This window comes from Salarias fasciatus, chromosome 20, assembly GCF_902148845.1.
Source record: "Salarias fasciatus chromosome 20, fSalaFa1.1, whole genome shotgun sequence".
Classification (NCBI taxonomy): Eukaryota; Metazoa; Chordata; class Actinopteri; order Blenniiformes; family Blenniidae; genus Salarias; species Salarias fasciatus.
This window is the reverse complement of record NC_043764.1, coordinates 33,522,602-33,547,395: the sequence shown is the minus strand read 5'-3', so window position 1 is coordinate 33,547,395 and position 24,794 is coordinate 33,522,602. Positions and strand designations below refer to the sequence as shown.

Here is a 24,794-nt window from a genome sequence, read left to right as displayed (position 1 = left end):
TGAGCCACATAAAGCCCAACACCGACTGCACACAAACACTGTCAACCACTATTATGTTAGCAAATATTCTGTAAGAGCCAAAAGAGGTCTTCTTCTGTAGAAGACCTCTTCAAAATACAGTAAATGAATCTTCAAGAACTTTGTTCCCTTTATTTCTGTACATGCATAACAGTAAAACGTGGCCTTTTTCCACTTGGTGAACGTCCAGTCTTTCCTTCCTCCCCCCCTTGGTGCATGGTGATGAAGTGGTGAATGTGTAAAGCATATGTGGAATTAACTTCAAAGATGTGGAGTGGTTTGACTGCAGAGGATGAGTGCTCTTCCTCCATCTGGCCACGTGGCTGGATCTCCCTGCAGATTATGTCAGGGCGGGGTGGGAATCACCGTCAGGATTAGGAGCGTGTGCTCCACCCAGGGGCTCTGATTGCTCAGGAGCACTTCAGACAGATCGCACCGTGGATACTGACCAGCCGAGGATGAGGAGCGGCCCGAAGATGAGGAGAGACATCTGACACAGTCTTGTTGCACTCTTCTGGTGAGTTCCTGCTCTGGATTTTAAAAAGGACTCATACTTTAATGGACGTTAATGTTTTTGTGCTTCCAAAGCGTTTCAAAAGATTCTTAACCCCCAATCCAGATCCAGCTCAACGAGCGCTAAGATGAAGGTGAAGTGGACCATGCTGGGCCTGGTGGTCTTCTTCCTGCTCTCCGTGGTCATGACCTGCTGCTTCGTCTGGCAGTACAGGATGCCCAAGCTGCAGACAGGTAAAGTCCTCAGGTGGCTCCGCTCCACTCGGACCCGGCTCCACCTTCATCTGCCTCCCCGCTGTAATTGCTCATTTGCAGGAAGAGCAGCAGGATTACACAAAGCTGGGAATAGTCTCTGTGGGATTAGCATCCCCGTTAAAGCAGCCTCAGACTGCTGCCGGAGAGCGAGCAGACGGAGCCTTCTGATCATGTGACAGCAGCTTCTGTCGTCATGCTTCTGATATGAAAGTGATCAGAACGACGTGAATCAGTCCCACTCAGAACCTGGTCCACTTCCCAGCAACCTCAGCTGCTGATGCTCGCTGATGCCGGGTACTGGGGGGCCGAAGCAGCGTCTGACCCGGGTCCTGGGGGGCTGAGTCAGTGTCTGGTACTCCTGCTGGTCGGGGGTGTGCCCGGTGGCGATGCAGGGATCAGACACATCGTCAGCTGGAGTGTTTCTCAGTCAGTGGCCGTTTGGTCTGTCAGCAGAGAGCCAGTTGTTGTTCTGGTGTGTTTCAGTCAATCAGTGTTTATTAAAGGAGTCATATTATGCAAAATTCACTTTAAAAAGGAGTCTTTACAGTCATGTTGCCTCCCAGAGCCTCTGTATGATCCCCCAGAAGTGAAACATTCAGTCACCTCCCTCAATTGTGGCTCCACTTTTAAGAAAATATACACTCAAACACGCGGTTCTGAAATCTTCCTCTTTCTGACGTCATGAAGAGGAACATCCGATCCACATCCCTCCCTCCGATCCACATCCCCCCCTTCGATCCACATCCCTCCCTCCGATCCACACCCCCCCTCCGATCCACATCCCACCCTTCCAATCCACATACCTCCCTTCAATCCGCCCCCCCCCCTCCAATCCACATTAACCCCACTCCGATCCACATCCCCCCTCTGATCCACATCCCCCCCTCCGATCCACACCCCCGATCCACATCCCCCCCTCCAATCCACACCCCCCGATCCACACCCCCCCTTCGATCAACTTCCCCTCAATTCACATTAACCCCCCTCTGATCCACACCCTCCAGTCCACACCCCCCATCCACATTCCCCCTCCCGATCCACATCTCCCCGATCCACATCCCCCCTCCAATCCACATCCCCCCCCTCCGATCCACATCCCCCCCTCCGATCCACACCCCCCCTCCGATCCACACCCCCCAATCTACACCCCCCCTCCAATCCACATCCCCCCCTCCGATCCACATCCCCCCGTCCGATCCACACCCCCCCTCCGATCCACATCCCCCCCTTCGATCCACACCCCCCCCTCCAATCCACATCCCCCCCTTCGATCCACATCCCCCCCTCCGATCCACATCCCCCCCCTCCGATCCACACCCCCCCTCCGATCCACACCCCCCCTCCGATCCACACCCCCCCTCTGATCCACATTAACCCCCCTCCGATCCACATTCCCCCCCCTCCGATCCACACCCCCCCTCTGATCCACATTAACCCCTCCTCCGATCCACATCCCCCCGTCCGATCCACATCCCGATCCACATCCCCCCTTCGATCCACATCCCCCCCTCCGATCCACATCCCCCTTCCGATCCACACCCCCCCCTCTGATCCACATTAACCCCTCCTCCGATCCACATTCCCCCCCTCCGATCCACAGCCCCCTCCCGCCTGGTCAGACCGCCTTGAAGAACCACATCCCCCTGATCCACATCCCCCCCTCGATCCACATTCCCTCCCCTCCGATCCACATTCCCTCCAATTCACATCCACCCCCTCCGATCCACCCCCCCCCCCCCCCCCCCCCCCATCCACACACTCAAACCATGGGAACCAGGTCAGTGTGAGCAGGAATCAGAAGCGACTGCAGTGGTCAGCTGCACTGACCAGGGGTCTGTGGTGAACGCCGGATGTCACACGGTCAGCAGCAGGTCTGTGGCTTCAGTCAGTCGAGCTGTTTTGGTGAAATCCATCTAAAAACCACAAACACCTGGAAAGCAGCCATCAGACGGCCTGGATAAATCTCAGCTTGAAAAGCTTGTTGTCTTGAAAAAATTCAAAAACTCCTCAAGAGGACGAAGTCTGGCTGAAAAACTGAATTCCAGAATATATTTAGCAGGTTGGCATTGATGAACACTGGCAGTGTGCTCCAGATCAGCGTCTATTCCAGGAAGCGTCTGCATGGTACTGTACTGTCTCCGTTTTCTCCATGTTTAAAGTGTAAATCAGCTGTTTCTCAGCAGAGATCTGCTGTAATTGTTCTCAGAGATTTCCTCTGCCGGATTCTCACAACTCTATCGGCAGAATTTATTGTGAGACACTCTGTGTTGCACTTCAACTGACCACGTCTTATCGTGACTATGATTTTCTTTGTTCTTAGTTTGATGAATTCAGACTGATTTACTGTAAATTTACTGTATATGGTTGAAAAGTTTACCAAAGGTTCTTCAATCAATCAATCAATCAATGTATTTTTGTACAGCCCAGTATCACAACAACAGCTGCCTCAGAGGCTTCAAGATATTACATTGGTTGGTAAAAATAAAAACAGTGAATAAGCATAATGTTAATATGTCAAATTCACAGTAACGAGACAAAACGAAGCAACCACCGCCTTAGACCCTCACATCCGGCAAGAAAAAACTCCAGAAACCCAGTGGGAAAAGAAGAAATCTTGGGGAGAACCACAGTATGGAGGGATCCCTCTCCCAGGGACGGACAGCTTTGGCAACAGCTAGCATGAGACAATAAGAAGTAAAGCCTAGGACTATGTTGAGGACAGTCCGTTGGACGGTCCAGCACAAGAACCACGGATCCCAGAAGTAGAATCGAAGCCAGTCCGCGGGCACAGCACCGACAGGAGTGTCCTCCCGGTCCGGACGGAGCTTGTTCGTAGGCCTTCGTAATAGTGGAGTCAGCAACTGAAACTGGAGAAGACTCCCCCTCGAAGGGGGGGACAGCAGGTGAAAAGCAATGAACGGACTAAAGGGAATAACATTCAGACATTAGAGGACAGGGCTCAGTGCACCGTACTTCCCACAGCATTCTAGCTCCTAGGGCAGCTTTGTGGATAGTTTACTGTTTAAACTAGTATTTAGTTAGTTTAGTTTAGTTTAGTTTAGTTTAGTTTAGTTTAGTTTAGTTTAATTTAGTTTGGTTTAGTTTAGTTAAGTTTAGTTAAGTTTAGTTTAGTTTAGAGTCCCTAGCTGACCTGATCATAGGCTGCATCGAAGAGAAACGTCTTGAGCCTAACCTTAAATGTGGAGACTGTGTCTGCCTCTTTGACACCACTTGGAAGCTGGTTCCATAAAAATGGTGCCTGATAGCTAAAGGCTCTTCCACCTAGAGTCCATTTAGAGACTCTAGGAGTCACCAGTAACCCTGCATTTTGAGAGCGGAGTGCTCTGATTGGTTGATAAGGCGTTAAAGCATCTTGGAGATAGGTTGGAGCCATCCCATTTAGGATTTTGTAAGTGAGGAGAAGGATTTTAAATCTGATTCTAAACTCGACAGGAAGCCAGTGAAGAGATTTTAGAACGGGAGTAATGTGTTCACGTCTTCTAGTTCCGGTTAATAATCTGGCGGCCGCATTTTGAACCAACTGAAAGTTTTTTAATACACTTTTTGGGCAGGCTGCGAGAAGGGAGTTGCAGTAGTCCAATCTAGTAGAAACAAATGCATGGATGAGTTTTTCTGCATCGCTTCCAGGTAGAATGTTTCTTATTTTAGCTATGTTGTGCAAGTGGAAATATGCTGTTTTACAAGCCAGGTTGATGTGTGCTTTAAAGGAGATATCCTGATCAAATAAGACCCCGAGGTTCCTCACAGTAGAGGAGGAGGATACACTGACGTTATCTAAGGTAATAATCTGTTTGGATAGACACTCTCTCAGTTTATGGGGGCCTAGTATAATGACCTCTGTTTTGCCAGGATTCAGACGGAGATAGTTTGTAGTCATCCAGGTTTTAATTTCTCTGATACAGTCACTGAGTCTGTCTATTTGATTAGTTTGATCAGGTTTCATAGATAAATACAATTGTGTGTCATCTGCATAGCAATGAAAATTGATATCGTGACTTCTAATTATGTTCCCTAAAGGAAGCATATACAACAGAAATAAAATTGAGGAACCCCATAACTGACCTGGGAGCACGGTGAGGACTGTTGGTTAACGTGAACAAATTGGTACCTATTAGATAAATAGGATTTGAACCAGCAGAGGGCTTTTCCTCTGATGCCAACCTCACATTCTAACCTCTGCAGGAGAATATTGTGGTCGATTGTATCAAAAGCTGCACTGAGGTCTAAGAGAACCAGGACTGAGACTAGACCTGCGTCAGCCGCCAATAGCAAGTCATTAGTGACTTTAACTAACGCAGTCTCAGTGCTGTGATAAGCTCTATATCCTGACTGAAATTTCTCAAATAAACTATTGTCCTGTAGGTGGCGGCGAAGCCAGGCACAGAAATGGATCATTTTAATCGCCCAGTTCAGCTTGATGTCATTTTAGGACTGAATAAAGAACGAATGGAAGACAAACTGAAGGAACGAGCTGTTTATGTGGGATCTTGGTATATCAGGCATATGAAGGCCTATCAGGAGAAGAGTTGTGGATCCAACAGGATCTTATCAGTCTGCTCTTATGAGTAGAACAACATCTGGAATCCTGACATTCAACAGTCCAGTCACGGGACGTCCTCCCTTCTGTTTCAGTTCTGTTATTGTTGCTGCAGAGGTTTGTCCAAATGGTCCAAAGCAGACTGTCCACCCAGGATGGACATATTGGACTGCAGATGCCTGATTTCTGCTGTTTGTTGACAGAGGAGACGGAGACACAGGCGGTGACGGAGATGTGTCCTCGCTTCCCTGAGCCCGTGGCTCTGAAACACCCCATCACGCCTCTGAGGGTGGCTCTGGAGAAGGTAGACCCGCTCGTCCCGGCAGGCTTCAAAATGCTGAAGTGCTCTCTATAACGAGGAGTGTCCTGACAGGTGGACCTGCTCCTGAGGTCCAGCGTTCACACCACCAGGCTGCCGGCGCTCTCAGCCATCCTGGTTCTCAACGACTCGGTTCTGTGGAACGGAAACTTCGGCAAAAGGAACATCAGTGATCCGTCTTCATCTGCACCCAATGAGTACACGGTGTACAGGTGAGCTTCAGTGTGTGTGTGTGTGTGTGTGTGTGTGTGTGTGTTCTTGTACATACCCAAAAGTAAGGACCAAAATTCGTTTTTCACCAACAGAGTGAGGACATTTTTGCAAAGTGAGGACATTTTTGCAAAGTGAGGACATTTTTGCCGGTCCTCACAATTTGACAGTTGACAGGCCTTTTTTGACCTTTTTGAGGGTTCAGACTTGGTTTTTGATTTAGGGTTACAGTTGGGTTTAGGTTAGATTTAGGGCATAGGTTAGGGTTAGGCATTTATTTTTGATGGTTAGGGTTAAGGTAAGGGGCTAGGAAATGCATTATGTCAATGAGTGTCCTCACAACGATATAAGTACAAACATGTGTGTGTGTGTGTGTGTGTGTGTGTGTGTGTGTGTGTGTGTGTGTGTGTGTACTCATATTTCTATCCTTGTGGGGGCCAAATGTCCCCACAAGGATAGGAAAACCTGGAACGACGTGCCTTGTGGGGACATTTTTCCGGTCCTAATGAGGGGAAACAGTCTTTTCTTGACCATGTTGTTACTGAAAAAAGTCAAAGGTCAAAACATTTCTTTAGGGTTAGGCTGTGTTGTGGTCTGGGTTAGGGTCAGGGTCAGGGTCAGGGTTAGGAGTTAGACATGAATGGGAGTCAATGGAAGGTCCCCACAAGGATAGAAATACGAACCTGTGTGTGTGTGTGTGTGTGTGTGTGTGTGTGTGTGGACTGCCTGACTCGGTGGATCAGCAGCTTCCCTCCGTTCTGCCTCCTCTGGGGAATGAAGCGGTCTCCGGCTGGACCTGGCGGTACCGCCATAGCGATGGTCCCGGTGCCCTGGAGCAGCGGTCTCTCATCACCTGCAGGGTTTCAGTGGAAACGAGAGCGAACGCTTCCTCTCACTGTCTCTCTGCAGGATCGCCAGCCTGTCGAAGATCTTCCCCACCCTGATGCTGTACAAGCTGTGGGAGAGCGGCCTGGTGGACTCGCTGGACGATCCGCTGGACAAGTACACAGACAACTTCACCATCAAGAACCCGCTGGGGGGGCCGGGCCCGGCCGGGGCCCCCCGGGGCCGCTCGCCGGCGCTCACCCTGCGCAGGATGGCCAGCCAGCTCTCTGGTAATGCACCGCCTGAGGAAGCTGCTCACAGCGTGAAGCACGGAGTTCAGCTTCAGACAGGGACGGAGGGACATTCTGCACAGCTTCACAACTATAAACTCACCAACCACACCGCATATTCCAGTCCAGAGAGCAGCTTTGCTACATTTCAGATATGAGTGGTATTGATCCCCCTCAAAGAGGGTCTGACTGCAACTGATGATCCACTGAAAACCCTCAGAACACCCAGAACCCAGGTTCAGCCTGAGTCTCCTTCCGAGCTCACAGCCAGCGAGCGCTGCCTCTCAGCAGGACGGCTGTGAGCTCGACTCTCTGCTCAAACAGTAAGCTTTCTGTTTGTTTATGTGCATTCGTTCACTTTATTCCCCTAAATTCTTCTTTTCCCACTGAGCTCGACTCTAAACTGTCAACAGTCATCAGTGAGGATGAGGTTCTGCTTCCCAGGAGCACACAGAGGGCTTTCTCCACTCAGCACATCTATTTTTGCTGAGAACGGATCCCAGAGATGACCTGGCCTTAAAAAGACAGGGAGGAGCTATTTTCTGCCGCTTCCTGTGGCAGAGATCAGGATAATCAGCTCTGGATTATCACCTGCTGCGGTCTGTTTGAATACGTTACCTGATGGAAGAGTCATGAGGCCAGCAGCCGGCCGCCACAGTTCCATCCTGTTTGTGGAGATGCACACAGCTGACTCTAGCTTACTGTGAAGCCTACATTTCATCTGTGAGACACTGACGCTGAAGATGCTGTCAGAGTGAGTGAGCATGAGAGAGTAAAGCCAACAGATCATTTTAGTGAGGATATGACAGTCAAAGCCTCAGTCCTGCTGCTCTGGATTAAATGCAGATGATGTTTCACTCTGAAACCCTCCAGCCACAGGATGATGTCCGACTGATCCGGTCGCACTGCCGTCCTCAGTGTCCTCAGGGCTGGGGAGAGAGAAGCCTCAAGCCTGGCGGCCGGTGGATCAAAACACTCAGAATAAGACACAGAATAAGAGCTTCCAGAGGCGTTCCCAGCTGGTTTTAAAACCTAAACACACGTTTACGGCCTTCACTCTCTGGAAGGACATGCAGTCAGTTTGTGGGCAGACCCCATCCGGCGAGGGGAGCCTGAAGCTGCAGGATGTGGGCAGATTAAAAACATCAAGCAGATAGCAAGGCAGTGTCGGCTAGAAGAGAGCGGTGCGCCTGCTGAACTCTCCGTGGCGCTGCAGTCAAGCAGCCAGTGCATCAAGCCAGATTAGGCCTGCAGGTTAACTGACTGAGGCTCCGTGTTTTTCCAGGGTTACCCAGAAGATTAAGGTCGACTAATCTTCTTTGGAGCGGAGACACACAGGCGGCCCTGGGCCTGCTGCAGGATGATGTTCTGGTGGCTGATCCAGGCACCAAGTAAGAGTCTTTCCCCAGTCCAGACCCCCCCTCCATCAGGCCCTCTGGTAATGAGCGTAAGGACAGTCCTGAGATGGGAGTCAGACTTCATGGTCCTTCCTGCGGCCGGGACCGAGTAGAGCTTATGTTTTAGCATCAGGTTTAGAGCCTGGCAGCGCAGAGAATTCACACTCAGCTTTGAATCAAGATGACACAACATCGGCATGAAAAGGCAGCAGCGGCCCAGATGTTCACTGCCTGGACCGGGTCCACTGCCTGGACCGGGTCTACTGCCTGGACCGGTTCCACTGCCTGGACCGGGTCTACTGCCTGGACCAGGTCTACTGCCTGGACCGGTTCCACTGCCTGGACCGGGTCCACTGCCTGGACCGGTTCCACTGCCTGGACCGGGTCCACTGCCTGGACCGGGTCTACTGCCTGGACCGGGTCTACTGCCTGGACCGGTTCCACTGCCTGGACCGGGTCTACTGCCTGGACCGGGTCTACTGCCTGGACCGGGTCTACTCTGAAGGGTTGGTTGAAGAAAACCAAAAAGATGAAATCGAAGAAGCAGATGGAAGCATGTATTTCATGGAGTGTGTGTGTGTGTGTGTGTGTGGTGTGTGTGTGTGTGTGTGTGTGTGTGTGTGTGTGTGTGGTGACTCTTACAAACGGTGCTTCTGTTTTCTAACTTCACTCTCCATCAGCTCGGTCAGACTGTAGCTCGTCTCCATGGTGACGCGTCTGACTGACAGGAAAGCCTCTCAGGAGAATAATGGAAGCACCCGGTGTGGAGACGACCTGTGATGAATACACCTGTCTCACCTGCAGTGTTTCTCTAGCAGGAGATTGTTTCTCAGGTTTAACTCGCTCTTTGACTCCTCTGACCACCACAATAATCAGAGGCTTTGAATTATATTGTCTTTATTAAAAGCATAAATTGTGTGATTCAGCAGTGATTAGTCACACTTTACTGCTTTCTCTCCTCTTCAAACTGCTGAATCTGCAGAGCGGGTCATGGAAACACGTTCAGTCTGTTTCCACATGATTATTTTACACACTCTGCAACAAAGCTGCAATCTCCTGAGAAGGGCCGACTTCCCACACTTCAACACATCAGTGAGAAACCTTCATGTTCAAATCACACTGGATTTGATCATGAAGGTGAGTTTGTATTTCACATACTGTCCTGATTGGTAGAGGGAGCGCTGGCCTCACCTTAGTGCGTCTCACTGTGGACCGAGCGGCCGCCGGTTCACCGATAGAGGACAGAAGTGTCCACATGTGAAGGCCGCGGCGCTGAGACGTGTCTTTCTCCCTCAGATGTCACTACAGCAACGTGGCCTTCTCCCTGCTGGCCGGCGTGTTGGCGCCGAAGGTGGCGGGCTCGGACTTCGAGAGCTGGGTGTCCAGGAACATCCTGGAGCGGCTGGGCATGGAGGACACCGGCTTCGAGCTGACGGCGGCCGTGCAGAGGCAGATGGCGGTGGGGGTGTACGGCGGCGGCCAGCCCGCCCCGCTCTACGACCTGGGCTGGTACCGGCCCGCCGGCCAGATGTACTCCACCACGGCGGACATGGCCAAGCTGATGATGGCTCTGCTGGGGGCGTACGGCGGCGGCGTGCTCCGGCGGGACACCCTGGACACCATGCTGCGCCCCGTCATGAGGTGCCACGCCGGATACTTCGCCAACTCCACCGGCACGCCGTGGGAGGTCAACCGGCAGTTCGGCTACGACGTGGTGAGGAAGGACGGGGACCTGGACGGGTTCGCCGCCACCATGGCCCTGGTGCCGCGGCTCAAGCTGGGCCTGGTGGTCCTGATGGCGGGGGTCCGGCCGGACAGGGACCTGGCCGGCCAGGCCTTCCGGCACCTCATCCCGGTGGTGGAGGACGCCTTCAGGAGCGCCCGGCGGGCGGTGCGAGCGCCCCCCGACCCCGCGCCGTACGTGGGCTTCTTCACCTACAGGAACATGACCTTCTACCAGATCAAGGCGGACGCGCAGCGCGCCCTGCTCATGCAGCAGTTCGGACCGCAGGTGGACTCCAGCGTGCCGCTGAAGTACCGGACCATCAGACTGGACTACCTGCAGGACCGAGTGTTCCGGGTGGTGTTCGAGAGCCCCTACCCCTGCCAGATGAAGATCAACCGGTCCTCCGTCTCTCTGGAGGCGCAGGACGGCCAGCTCTTCAACTTCTTCCCTTTCAACAAGAAAGGTCTGTCCCCGGGGTTCGACTCTCCGGGCCTCAACACCTACAGAGTGATGAGGATCGCTGGCAGACCCTTCTTCACCTCATGAAGACTGAATTCAGCAGCAACACAGCGAAGACCCTGACCAGGGACCAGCTGGGGGGAGCTGACCCTGGAAACTGGCCGGTGGCTGACGGTGCGGTCAGGACGCCTCCTGGACCATGTCCTGCTGCGTTTGGTCCAGGGACTCTGTACGAAAGAGAGTCGAAACTTTATGTGCCTTCAGATTACCCATAAGTCTTCAAACAAACTCTTAATGAGAAACATCCAAGGAAGCAGACAGGAAGCACTAGTCTTATGAAGGGAAATGGAAATAGCTCAGTGTTAGGATGACAAACTGAACCACGGTTTAAATGTATATAATTCAAAATAAAAAGGCAGAACTCAGACGGCGGCTCTCTTCCTTCTCTTCTGCTGTCAGAGACGCAGCCGTCTGGACACGCCCACGCACTCAGGGTTTCAGCTTCCAGCAGCTTCATCAGCGATGACAGTCCTTCAGTCCAGGACTGTGACTCCCTCTGAGCAACAGGCTGAGCTGGAATGAAGCTGCAGCGATCACAGGCCGCGAGGCCGCGAGGCGAGGGCACAGGGTGCTTCCTGTATGGCGCCGGTCACTCCGACACAGGGCCACCAGTTCATAAGAAGCATGAAGATCAAGAAGCATATGCTGCTCAGTCTGAGCTGTGAAGGCGGCGTCGGGCCCTGCCGTGGAGCTCTGCTGCCCTCGTCTGGCAGAACATCTGCTGTTCCTGCAGGCGGCGCCGTCCTGACGGAGCCCTGTGGTCCCGCTCAGCGGGAGGCCGATGGCTGCCTCCAAATCCTATCGATGCGTCCTGTGATGCTGAGGCGTAATGCGCCGCTGGCCGGTGTGTGCCACCGGAAGACCCGGACCCTGCAGAACCTTCAGCGGTTCCAACGCGTTCAGTCAGGCTCCGGAGCCACGACCGGCCAGCTCGGGTCGGCGCCACGACGCGTTCATTTACACCGCGGGGAGAATCCCGCAGTCCTCAGCCTTCAGGCAGAGCCTCTCCACTGGAGCAGAGGAAACCGTGACCTGGCGAGTCTCTCAGTCCACTTCAACAAACTCATATTTCACCTTCACATCATTACAGGTCTGTAAAAAAAAGTCCCTTTCTGTGAAGGTTTTCCATCATGACTAATAAACATTAAAGACACTGTTTGATTCTCAGGACAGAGGAAAAGGAGCAGCTGCTGGTTGAAGCAAATCCATAGAAACACAAACACACTTCTCCAGAATCACCCGACGAAGCATCGTGTGTGTGTGTGTGTGTGTGTGTGTCCGTCCTGTGACCATACATTTGGAAACAGTCATTCAGAAGTCTTTAAGTGTGTCTGCCAGATGAAACGGATTTACTGGGTTTTCTGGTTCCTGAATGTTTCAGACCAGCTGTTCTCACTGTTGGTTTCATGTTAGAGGAAACAGTCGGACCGGTGCTGGCTTCTCACGGCAGTTTATTGGCAAAAAGTGCTGAAACAGGCACTGCAGACAACAAAAGAAATGGAGAAGAGACATAACAGACGGAGTCTCAGTGAAACTCCGGATGTGAGATCAGTTTTTCAGACATGTCCATTCCCAGGCTTTAGCCTGCTTTCACACTTGCATCTCTTCACTGTCTCTCAACTCTTTCTTCCTTCTTTTTATCAGAATTCCTGACACCAGAGAAAACAACTTTTAGTCTCTTCAAATATTTACAACCAAGCTGTTTGATATTGATAACCCTTCTTCTAATAAAGATCTGCTACTGAATCCAACCACAATGCACTCTGTTACCTGACACCTGACTGTTTAGCCTCATTCCTGCATTAAATATGAAATAATACAGTGAACCACAGACAGGCAGAGCTGCTAATCATGACTGATCCACATGTTCTGGAAGCACTGATTCAGTGTTTCAATTTGACATTAAACTCAAACAGAAATGAAAAAAAGAGTCAAGTTTCTTAAATGAAGCACAAACCAAATGTGTTAAATTCCAATATAAGCCATGTTCTATATAATCTGGATGAAGGCCAACACCTGCTGAGGCCGTCAACTCTTCTGGATCATCACCTGGAATTTACCTGCAGAAGAAGAAACAGAGTTAACTTTCAGAGAGAATCCTGAATTCCCCGTTAGCCGAGTGTTTCACATCATTCAGAAGCGATGACTGAAGCTTCTGGTGTGGCCTGGTAGAGACTGGAGGACAACGGAGGGACACACACTCTGGAGACAGATGGACTCCTGGAGACGCTGCTCCACTTTAAATGGAAGAGGTGGATCGCAGTCAATGAGAGATATGGCTCCACGCACACCACCGGGTTTCCAGTGAAACACATGGAACAGACCAACTTCCTGTTCACAAAACCACGTCCCACAAAACAGCAGCAGGCAGACCGTCCTGCACGGCAGACCGCTTCCTGCCAACCGCCACATCGGCGTACCGACGCCATACCGACGCCATACCGACGCCATACCGACGCCACAACCAGGGCTTCAGGATGCGTGGAAAACCCGGGGAAGTGAAGGGTTTTTCAAAATGCCCACTCACAGAAGTTTAAATCTACACTTTCAAAATAAAACAGTTCATTCTCTCTCTCTGGACCTCTGGTGGTCCACAGCCTGTCGGACAGGAGCCCTGCTGGAAAATATGTAGCTTCCATGTTGGTCCACTAGCTGGTGCTGTCTGCTTTTATAATGGAACCACACACACACACACACACACACACACACACACACACACACACACACACACACAGACACACACACACAGACACACACACACAGACACACACACACACACACACACACACAGACACACACAGACACACACACACAGACACACACACACACACACACAGCAGAGAATGACACACTGTAAACATGAACTCTGGAGAACTCAGACATTCATCTGGACAGAACACCAAGCTGGATTGTTGTTACGTGATTGTTAACTCTAGAACTACCAAATCCAGGAGAACCTGGACTGAGACCAGGACCAGCAGAACCTGGACTGAGACCTGGACCAGGACCAGGACCAGCAGACCAGGAGAACCTGGACTGAGACCAGGACCAGGACCAGCAGAACCTGGACTGAGACCTGGACCAGGACCAGGACCAGCAGACCAGGAGAACCTGGACTGAGACCAGGACCAGGACCAGCAGAACCTGGACTGAGACCTGGACCAGGTGAACATCACACACACAGGGGCAAGTCAAATGTGAAGTCTTGACTTAAGACCACCACACACTGCAGGATGATCAGGCCAAATTTTTCCCGCTCTTCTCCTCCCGACCGAAGCCGACCAGGTCCGACTGTGGGGAGTATGCTAATGAGTTCAGGTCCGGGCTTCCTGCAGTGTGCGGTGTGTTCCCAGAGATTTTTTTTCAGGTTGGAGCCTCTTGGAGGCGTCGGAAGGGGAGATCGTAGATCATAAATCCTGAGGTGTGTGCAGTCCTGCCAGACGATCAGCTCCGAGCCGACCTGACCACGCCCTCAGAATAAACCTTCCTGATTGGCTAAAAATTGATTGGAAAAAAAACAGAAAAAAGAAATCCCCTCTCAGCTGTCAGAGCTGGATGAATACATGTCAGTGAAATCTACTGACGATATGACAGTGAAACAGGAAGTCAGCACTGCAGACAGTGAGAGGTTAATCCTCAGTAACTGCATCGCTCCTGGATGAACTGGATTTCCTCCATTCAGACCCAAACCCAGATCTGATTCATTCATCTGCATCTCCGCCAGTCCAGCAGTAACGCCAGTCTCTCAATTCACTCCATTATTAACCATCACGGAAGAAAGGGGGGTGGGGCTTCTTAACATTTAAAAGTGGAGGTGAGACGCTCTGCTCTCTGCTTCTGGGAACTTGAGGAAAAAGTTTGGACACTTTCCTGGTTTGGACCAGAGAAAAGACGACTCGAGTGTTTCCAAACAAAAAAAACAAAGTTTTTTTTGCTACATTTCAGAGCGGAAATGGTTTGGGTACATTTTAGTTTCTCTATTTTATGTAAATTGAAAAGAAGTTATGATGTTATGAAGCAGCCGTGTGTTGGTCTAAACCAGGGTGTTCAACCTGCGGCTCTGGAGCCACATGTGGCTCTTTAGTCTCTCTGTAGCGGCTCCATGAAGCTTTCACAGTATGAAACATGAATAAACATTTGAGTATTTTTACTAAACAGTTGTCACTCTTGGTTCAAAAGGCAGTTTTAAAAAAGGTATAAGTGAAACTAAAACCACAAAAAATTGAGAAAATCTTTTAGAATGGCTTAAAAAACAGAAATGTTTAGAAATTTGAAAAGAAGTCACTGCAGAAAAAACTGCTTCAAAAGGGGTAAATGGTTGAAATTGCTAAAATTTGAAAATGAAAAATGATTGAAAAGTGGAACAAAACTGTTAAAATCAGGTAGAAAAATGAGTCAGATGGTCAGAAATGTTCTCCATCATGAACTGAACTGAGAACCTTAAACACGTCATCAGCTCTCGTTCTTGTTTGTGCATCAAAAGTTTAAAGAAGCTTCCTGAGCTGCATTCGCCTCGGTTTAAAGCAGGGGTCCCCAAACTTTTTCCTGCGAGGGCCGCATAACTTTTCCCTTACCTGACAGAGGGCCGGGGTCAGTTTGCAAAAGTCCAACTTTATTATCAAATACAAATACGCATACTGTATTTTCCGCAGTAGAAGGTACACCAGATTATAAGGCACACCGTCAGTGAATGGCTCTTTTTAAAACTTTTTTCATATATAGGAATCACGCATTATGAGGCGCATAGAACAGACAACCCAGTCTCACGGCAGTTCATGCTCTGAGTCAGGTAAATTAATCTATTGAATCCTGTCCAGGAACAGCGCTTTGCAGTTTTTCGTGTTCCACTTTTTTTTAAACTAATACATTTCAATGACAGCCACCTGGCCACGCCCCCTCACGATTCAGATACATACACTATTGTTTCTTTTATTCAGACGCTCAGACAACGGCCTAGGGCTGGACCATATGGCCAAAAATGTGATCATGATATAGGTCTTAATTTCTGTCGATATGATATAATTCCGAAATTGATATAAATAATACAAAAGCCTCAGAAAAACTGTTAAGAATCATGCACATAATGTACTACCTGTATAACTAGAAAATATTTATCCAGGAAGCTCCTCCAGTATAACATTTTAGAAATAAAAACTACAATAAATTAAATGTTTACCTTTTAAGAAATATGAAATCACTGTCAAATAAACGTAAGTTTCACCTTATTCAATACAAATGGCTTTAACTTCACACTGAAATACAGTCATGTTATTGTTATAGATTCAAACAAAGCTGCTTCAACCATAAAGAAAAATAAAAGTGCTCAGAATTACTGCAGTAAACAGAAAAAAGAGTGAGCAACAACAAACATAAATATTACTGGAACAGGGGATTGAAATAACTGTCAGACACTCACCTTTTCAATATTAACAGCTTTAACTTTTAAACTACAACACAGTTTTTCTTATAGATTTAAAGAAAGGTGCTTCAACCAGGAAGGAAAATAAAAGTGCTCAGAATTACTGAGGTCAAGTACAGAATTATTCCAGGTTGTAGCGATTATGGTGACGCTGCAGTGAATCATTGTTGTTGTTTTTTTTTTGTGGTCTTTGTCTTCACTGTTGCAGCGTCTTGTAAATTGTAGACGCTCCCTGAACCCTGCAGCGCCGCTGGCTGCTCGGACGTAGAAATCAATATTGTTTCTGACGCTTGACAGAGAGACACTTTTAATAAAAATGAGCTTGTAGCATGTAGTCCAGCTCACAGCGATGGGATGGAGGCTCCTCTGTATGTTACTGACGTTTTGTTAAAGAGTTATTGAGACCGAAAGTCCGTATCTGTCAATATGCTGCCAACTTTATGGAGTGTTCAGTATATGAATGATATACCAATTCACTGCCACGATTTATTATTTCGTGGCCACAAATTAGCTTGTGGAAGCTTGTTCAGTCGCGTTTATGTCACGAGTTCTCATTTTGGAGCTCAAACTTACTGCGGTGGAGCTAGCTTGTAGCCTGTAGAGCTGGGATTTCTGGCTCTTTGAAGGGAGCCGCCTCCTGAAGAGCCGCTCAAAAGCCTGGCTCCCTGACGAACGCCACGTGACTCTATTAGAGACATTACCCTCATAGTGTAGAGGCAATCCGTTACTTTCTGACAACCGACACGGTTACTGTCAGTTATGAGTTTTCATCTGGTGCTTTAATTTGTTTAATGACAGATTTAAGAGATGTTTTTTTCTGATACACATTACATTGTGGCTTACCTCGCACGCTGTCCGCAGAAAAGAGCCTCAAAATGCTGCTACGTGTCCTTTAACTGAGCATTTTGTGTGTGTGTGTGTGTGTGTGTGTGTGTGTGTGTTACATTGCTAAAACCTCTGATAAAGCGATAAATACAGTGTTAATATTTAACTGGTTTCCTTGTTACCTGGTGACTGACTTCCTGTAGCACTTCCTGCTGCTGCTGCTAGTAGCAGCAGGTGTTGAAATCAGACTCATTAAAGGTCTGAACGGCTTTCTGTCTGGTTTTTAACATCTATCAGCAACAAGGGACGAGAAAGAAACCCAGTCGCCAGTTAATAAGGAAACCAAAACCCCGGCTCCTCTACGGGTTCTGGACACTCCTCCTCCGCTCGTTAGCTGCTGCGTTCAGGTGACTGGAGCTGCTGCGGAAAACTGAAACTCCGTCATTCACATGAAGGCAGCGGAGACAGCTGGACTCAGGAGACACTCAGGAGACACTCAGGAGACACTCAGGAGACACTCAGGAGACACTCAGGAGACACTCAGGAGACACGTGAAGGAAGCGTGGACTATTTGCACAAAGGAACGGCTCTCAGACAGCTGTGAACCGGCTCTCGTCATTCACTTGAAAGAGTGCGTTCAAACGAACGACTCGTTCACTGAACGTCACAGCGCTAGCAGCCTGAGCTGAGGACGGCCAGCTGTGTGCCGAGTACTGATCATTCTCTAGCGGCGCTTTCTGTTCGGCTTGAATGGCAATTAGTGATTGTGAATACTGTGATGCACTATATCGAAACATCGGAAATGTGCTTAAAACTTATATCACCGTTACTGAATAAAAATATACCGCGGTATATATTGCTATCGAAGTTTTGTCCAGCCCTACAACAGCCAGTGTTACCGTCATTGCCCTGTCCACACTGAAGGTCGCTTTAAAGATGTGAGCCACACTGCTGAACAGGAACATTCCAGAAACGTCGCGATCGCATCCTTTCAAATATAAAAGGGAAGAAAAAAGTATCCATTTTCTGTATGAGTGAAATGCATATTGGTGATCCAGGTGGTTACACTCTCGGCTGAAATGAGTTCAATAGTGAGCAAAGCCACATATCAAAGCGAGTTTGACTGAGGACGCTGCTCTGCCACGGACATGCAGCGCAGCGCCGCCACCACCCGCTTGATCACCGGGGTCCAGCTGAGTGAAGCCCCCCCACCGATAGTTTAGCCGCGGCGGGCGGGCCGGCGGGCGGGCCGGCGGGCGGGCCGGCGGGCGGGCCGGCCGGCGGGCGGGCCGGCGGGCGGGCGGACCGGCGGGCGGGCCGGCGGGCGGGCGGACCGGCGGGCCGGCGGGCGGACCGGCGGGCGCAGCCACGCGCCGTGCGAGGGGGAGAACGTGCCTGAAGCTTCATGTTTGCCGTTCTGTTTGAACTGGCTAGCTTTGCTACACCCAAGCTGAGGTTATTTGCTGATGTGATCACGTCGTAAGCATTATGGGAAACGTAATCAAACAACTCGGACTGACAACCGGGTGGTCTTTATTACCGTGTTTTCAAGACAAAAGGCGCACTCTTGGTTTTTGAGAAAATTAGAGGTCTTGGGTGCCTTATCGTGTGGAAAATACGGTATATGAAAAAAATCAAAATGCTCTCTGGGGGCCGGACCAAATGTGGAGGCGGGCCGTAGTTTGGGGACCACTGCTCTAAAGGTTAAATGTGCTTCGTGGCTCCAGACCGACCTGATTGGTGTGGAAAGTGACAAAACAGGCAGCAGAGCTGTGCGGCGTGACGCCCTGCCAAGGAGGACGGGTCTGAGGACGGGTCTGAGGAGGACGGGTCTGAGGAGGACGGGTCCGAGGAGGACGGGTTCTTACATGCAGGCATGACGGCGGCCTCTGCGGTCACGATGCTCCTCACTCCCAGGCTGCACAGCGCTCCTCTCACCAGGCCGCAGCTGAAGGCCAGGAACTGCAGAGGACGAGACGCTCAGTCAGTGCCGTCCTACTGTCCCTACTGTCCCTACTGTCCTGCCGTCCTACTGTCCCTACTGTACTGCTGTCCTACTGTCCCTACTGTCCTGCCGTCCTACTGTCCTGCCGTCCTACTGTCCCTACTGTACTGCTGTCCTACTGTCCTGCCGTCCTACTGTCCTGCCGTCCTACTGTCCTACTGTCCTGCTGTCCTACTGTCCTACTGTCCTGCTGTCCTGCTGTCCTGCTGTCCTACTGTCCTGCTGTCCTGCCATCCTACTGTCCTGCCGTCCTACTGTCCTACTGTCCTGCTGTCCTACTGTCCTGCTGTCCTGCCATCCTACTGTCCTACTGTCCTGCTGTCCTACTGTCCTGCTGTCCTACTGTCCTGCTGTCCTGCTGTCCTACTGTCGTCTGGACACTCGCTGTGGAGCCTACGTCTGACTTCATGTCAACACACGATATTTCACCTCATCAGCTGTTCGTCAGAGCGTCCAGGGTCATGTCTCACGACATCCCATCATTGGACGGCGCTGTGAGACAGCCTGAACTATCTGGGCTGTCAGCAGAGGACATGGAGCGGGCTGGACGGTGAAACAGTGCCTAACAGCCTGCACATTTAAACTCTTCTTTCATGTTGTAGAGAGCATGAGTCATGGAACTACACACAGGTACACACAGTTTTGCAAAAACCAAACAATAACTCTGGAAAATGGGGACGACCTCCACATGAGACTGAAGCTGCTGAAACTGACTCAGAGTGAACGGCCTGGAGTCAGCCGCAGCTGAACCGCCTCCCCAGCGGCCGTGAGCGCCCCCTGCTGCTTCCAGAGACAGCTGCCGTGAGCGCCCCCTGCTGCCTCCAGAGACAGCTGCTGTGAGCGCCCCCTGCTGCTTCCAGAGACAGACGCTGTGAGCGCCCCCTGCTGCTTCCAGAGACAGACGCTGTGAGCGCCCCCTGCTGCTTCCAGAGACAGCTGCCGTGAGCGCCCCCTGCTGCTTCCAGAGACAGCTGCCGTGAGCGCCCCCTGCTGCCTCCAGAGACAGCTGCTGTGAGCGCCCCCTGCTGCTTCCAGAGACAGACGCTGTGAGCGCCCCCTGCTGCTTCCAGAGACAGCTGCTGTGAGCGCCCCCTGCTGCCTCCAGAGACAGCTGCCGTGAGCGCCCCCTGCTGCCTCCAGAGACAGACGCTGTCAGCTTAGCTGTCAGGAACTCCTGAAGCTGCGCCGTCCCCGGGCGGGCTGCCTCACGCCGGCCAGAGGTCAGAGGCCAGGCTGGGCCGGCTGCCTGCCGCCGGAGCAGTGTGGACACAGCACCAAACGGGACACCTGGACGCAGCACAGCACCTTGGGGGCGTGTTCCAGGTACTGCTTCCCGGCCGACAGACTCCCCAGCAGCCTGAACTTGTTGTCCTGCAGAACGTAGATCCCCTGAAACACAGGACAGCACAGTCACACCCGAGGGACAGGAGGTGGACTCGGCCCGCCGCACCCTGACCCTACCAGGAGGACAGCGGCACCCTGACCCTACCAGGAGGACAGCGGCACCCTGACCCTACCAGGAGGACAGCGGCACCCTGACCCTACCAGGAGGACAGCGGCACCCTGACCCTACCAGGAGGACAGCGGCACCCTGACCCTACCAGGAGGACAGCGGCACCCTGACCCTACCAGGAGGACAGCGGCACCCTGACCCTACCAGGAGGACAGCGGCACCCTGACCCTACCAGGAGGACGGCTGACGTCGGTAGACATTGTGAGGACACTTCCATATCACAGGTCAGTGCTTGGGGAGGCAGTGTTCAGTAGTTTAACGCTTCAGGAGTGAAGCGCTCTGAGCCACGGCGGCTACCTGGTGATTGGTTCGAAGGTTGTCGATCTGCTTCTTGAACACACACGTCCAGAAGTCTTTACAGATGAACTTCATGACGTCCAGCTCGTCTTTGAACCGCGCCGTGTCTTTGGTCAATCTGGAGAAGAGCAAAGGTCAGAAGCTCATGACCTCTGAGAGGCAGAGCTCAACTTCTGTTTTCTTTCTAAATATTTTACTTTTTTCCAAGATAAGCTTGATTTTCAGGTAAAACAAATGAACTGAAATCAGTTTCAAAGTATAAAAGTGATCAAAGGCACATTAAACATGGATTCATTCATTCACAATGCCATGAACATGTTGTTCATATCGGACATATACCGTATTTTCTGCACTATAAGGCTCACTGGATTAATAGGAGCACAGTCAATGAATGGTTTTTATTAAAAAAAAAATCATACATGGGGCGCACCACATTTTAAGCTGCATAGGATGTATAGAATAGTATGAGAGAAATACATATCAGCAGTATAGGTGGTGACATTCTCGGTTGAAATGTGTGAGTAAAGCGACATATCAGAGCCAGTCTGACTGAGGATCGCTCCTCTTCACGATGTGCAGCTCAGAGCGGCCACGACTGGTGGAACTGGCTCGGTCAGCGGGGTTCAGCCAGCGGCCGTCTCCTGAGTGAAGCGTCCCACCGACAGCTCAGCCGCAGCCCGCTGGGCGCCGCCGGCCGTTCTCGGAGTGGCAGCGTGCAGGCTGCCGCCCGGCGTCCAGCCGCTCCCCACGTCGGCCGGCTGTGCAGCCGCGTGCCGCGCTCCGTTCTGTTTAAACTAGCTAGCTTAGCAGCTTAGCAAGCAGGGGTTGTTTGCGCATATGATCAGGGTGATTACCGTAATTCCCGCAAAAAAGGCGCATCGAATTATAAGGCGCTCTGCTGGATTTTGAGAAAATTACAGGCTTTTACGTGCGCCTTATAGTTCATAAAATACGGTATGTTGTACAGTTATATACTGTATGGTATATATTATATAGTTCCTGTTATATTTGAAGTTTCATGTTGTACATACAGTCAGATCTTCCTCGTCTTTCAGCTCTCTGAGGACCATCGCTCCTTCTTATTGCACCTCTCAGTACTTTCACCACCGCTGTGTTCTGTGAGCCTCTCGCTCCAGGAAATTTCTCCTCTGTGACATTAAGATAGTCTTCTATTCTGAGACTGAAACACTGAGGCTGAAACACTGAGGCTGAAACACTGAGACTGAAACACTGAGGCTGAAACACTGAGGCTGAAACACTGAGGCTGAAACACTGAGGCTGAAACACTGAGGCTGAAACACTGAGGCTGAAACACTGAGGCTGAAACACTGAGGCTGAAACACTGAGGCTGAAACACTGAGGCTGAAACACTGAGGCTGAAACACTGAGGCTGAAACACTGAGACTGAAACACTGAGACTGAAACACTGAGGCTGAAACACTGAGGCTGAAACACTGAGGCTGAAACACTGAGGCTGAAACACTGAGACTGAAACACTGAGGCTGAAACACTGAGGCTGAAACACTGAGGCTGAAACACTGAGGCTGAAACACTGAGGCTGAAACACTGAGGCTGAAACACTGAGACTGAAACACTGAGGCTGAAACACTGAGGCTGAAACACTGAGACTGAAACACTGAGACTGAAACACTGAGGCTGAAACACTGAGACTGAAACACTGAGACTGAAACACTGAGGCTGAAACACTGAGGCTGAAACACTGAGGCTGAAACACTGAGACTGAAACACTGAGGCTGAAACACTGAGACTGAAACACTGAGGCTGAAACACTGAGACTGAAACACTGAGACTGAAACACTGAGACTGAAACACTGAGGCTGAAACACTGAGGCTGAAACACTGAGGCTGAAACACTGAGACTGAAACACTGAGGCTGAAACACTGAGACTGAAACACTGAGACTGAAACACTGAGGCTGAAACACTGAGGCTGAAACACTGAGACTGAAACACTGAGGCTGAAACACTGAGACTGAAACACTGAGGCTGAAACACTGAGGCTGAAACACTGAGGCTGAAACACTGAGGCTGAAACACTGAGACTGAAACACTGAGGCTGAAACACTGAGGCTGAAACACTGAGGCTGAGGATCTGAGACTGAAACACTGAGGCTGAAACACTGAGGCTGAGGATCTGAGACTGAAACACTGAGGCTGAGGATCTGAGACTGAAACACTGAGGCTGAAACACTGAGGCTGAGGATCTGAGACTGAAACACTGAGGCTGAAACACTGAGGCTGAGGATCTGAGACTGAAACACTGAGGCTGAGGATCTGAGACTGAAACACTGAGGCTGAAACACTGAGGCTGAGGATCTGAGACTGAAACACTGAGGCTGAGGATCTGAGACTGAAACACTGAGGCTGAGGATCTGAGACTGAAACACTGAGGCTGAAACACTGAGACTGAAACACTGAGGCTGAAACACTGAGGCTGAAACACTGAGGCTGAAACACTGAGGCTGAAACACTGAGACTGAAACACTGAGGCTGAAACACTGAGGCTGAGGATCTGAGACTGAAACACTGAGGCTGAAACACTGAGGCTGAAACACTGAGACTGAAACACTGAGGCTGAAACACTGAGGCTGAAACTGAGTTGCTCTGAAACTGAAGGCCTCCCAGCTGATGACAGGAGCTCCCACCTCTCCATGAGTCCCTGGCCCACCCTGAAGCCCATGGCCTCCAGCTTGGTGATGTTTCTGGCATTGTCCTGCTGACAGGAGACACACGTCCATGAGCACACGCACACGCGCACACACACACACACACACACACACACACACACACACACACACACACACACACACACACACACACACACACGTACACTCTCTCTCTCTCTCTCTCTCTCTCACTCACACATTCTCACTCACTCACTCACTCACTCGCACGCGCGCGCTCCGTCTCACCGTGTCTGCGCCGTGCTCGCTCTGGTAGATGTAGTGGATGAGCTCGCTGTGGAGGAGCTGGAACGGCGCTTCGTCTGCCATGGCTTCCCTGCTTCACTGAAGCATCCTGCTGTCAGCTCTCACTCTGAAAACAAACAGCGCTTCCGGGTTCCCGCTCCACAACGCGACTCGTGCCGCTGCCGCCCCCTGCAGGCCGGAGGCCTCATCACAGCGACATGACGGCAGAAGGTCGTTTTACAATGAAGCAAACGGGAGAAAAGAGACAAGGGGCCTCGCAGATGTGGATTTGAATATTGTGGAATAATGTTGCCATCGTGAGAATTAATTTATTTCTAATATTCTTATTCAAATGCTTGCATGCTTACATATATTTGAGAATACAAGTGCTATAATATGAATAATAAGCTTGCTTCTGTAGATTTTGATAAACTCTAATTATGACCCTGAGAAAAGCACCCGGAGCCCCGGGAGGTTCTGGTTTGAGCTCTTTTATCGCTCCTAGATAACATCCAGGGGAGCGAAGGACGGAAAGCCGGAGCCTGAGATGCAGAAGCTGGGCTGACTGACCCTGAGCCTGGCACGACGGGGCGGACGATGGAAAACTACCCAGAGCCGCAGCTTGAGAACCCCGCCTGCGAGCGAGGGATCATAAATACGTACACACAGATTAGACTTGGCTTTTGGCCTGCTGGACGCTACTTTCGGGTAGACCAGGGACTCCAGGACCAGGACTCTGTGTCAGGGAAACAACATCTTCCTGTAATAAATCCACTGAAGCCAGAAGTCGTCAGGTCCTTATTGTTCACCTTGATTTGGGATCCAGAAAGGCTCAGTGGGACCGAGGCGTGATTTAAGGGGAAGCCTCTGCTGGAGCGGCCCCGTGGAGACGGGCTGAAGATGTTCACCTCAACACCATTTATTTTTTATATTTGATATTTTTGCATCGTAAACATTTAAAAGACTGGGAAGTTACCTGCACACTTTGACACAGCCGCCGGGCCGCCGCCGGGCCGCCGCCGGGCCGCTGCTGCTGCCGGGCTGCCGCCGGGCTGCGGGCAGCACGGCTCGGAGAGGGACGGACACTGAACTGATATGATTGTGGAAAGTTTGGTGCTACAGGGATCCCACTTCACTGTGAAAGGTTTATCTAAACTGTTCATTTCTGTCTGGATA

At 50.8% G+C, this 24,794-nt stretch overlaps 2 protein-coding genes across 3 annotated transcripts; one reads left to right on the top strand and one right to left on the bottom strand.

Moving 5' to 3' along the window:
- Positions 1-659: 659 nt before the first annotated feature.
- LOC115408321 (putative beta-lactamase-like 1) lies at positions 660-10,662 on the top strand. Its single transcript, XM_030119011.1, has 6 exons — positions 660-765; positions 5,548-5,648; positions 5,718-5,875; positions 6,783-6,988; positions 8,274-8,379; positions 9,682-10,662. Exons 1-6 carry the CDS (start codon positions 660-662, stop codon positions 10,655-10,657), a joined length of 1,653 nt encoding a protein of 550 aa, XP_029974871.1. The 3' UTR covers positions 10,658-10,662.
- A 1,394-nt stretch (positions 10,663-12,056) lies between these two features.
- On the bottom strand, positions 12,057-23,829 carry trappc6b (trafficking protein particle complex subunit 6B). 2 transcript variants are annotated; one of them, XM_030119403.1, is made up of 6 exons: positions 23,622-23,829; positions 23,355-23,425; positions 20,690-20,807; positions 20,185-20,268; positions 18,743-18,836; positions 12,057-12,690 (listed from the first exon to the last, which is right to left on the bottom strand). In XM_030119403.1, the coding sequence occupies exons 1-6, from the start codon at positions 23,700-23,702 to the stop codon at positions 12,659-12,661; spliced, it is 480 nt and encodes a 159-aa protein (XP_029975263.1). In that variant the 5' UTR covers positions 23,703-23,829; the 3' UTR covers positions 12,057-12,658. The 2 variants fall into 2 exon arrangements, with proteins under 2 accessions (XP_029975263.1, XP_029975264.1); XM_030119404.1 differs by having other exon boundaries at positions 23,355-23,422.
- Positions 23,830-24,794: the final 965 nt, after the last annotated feature.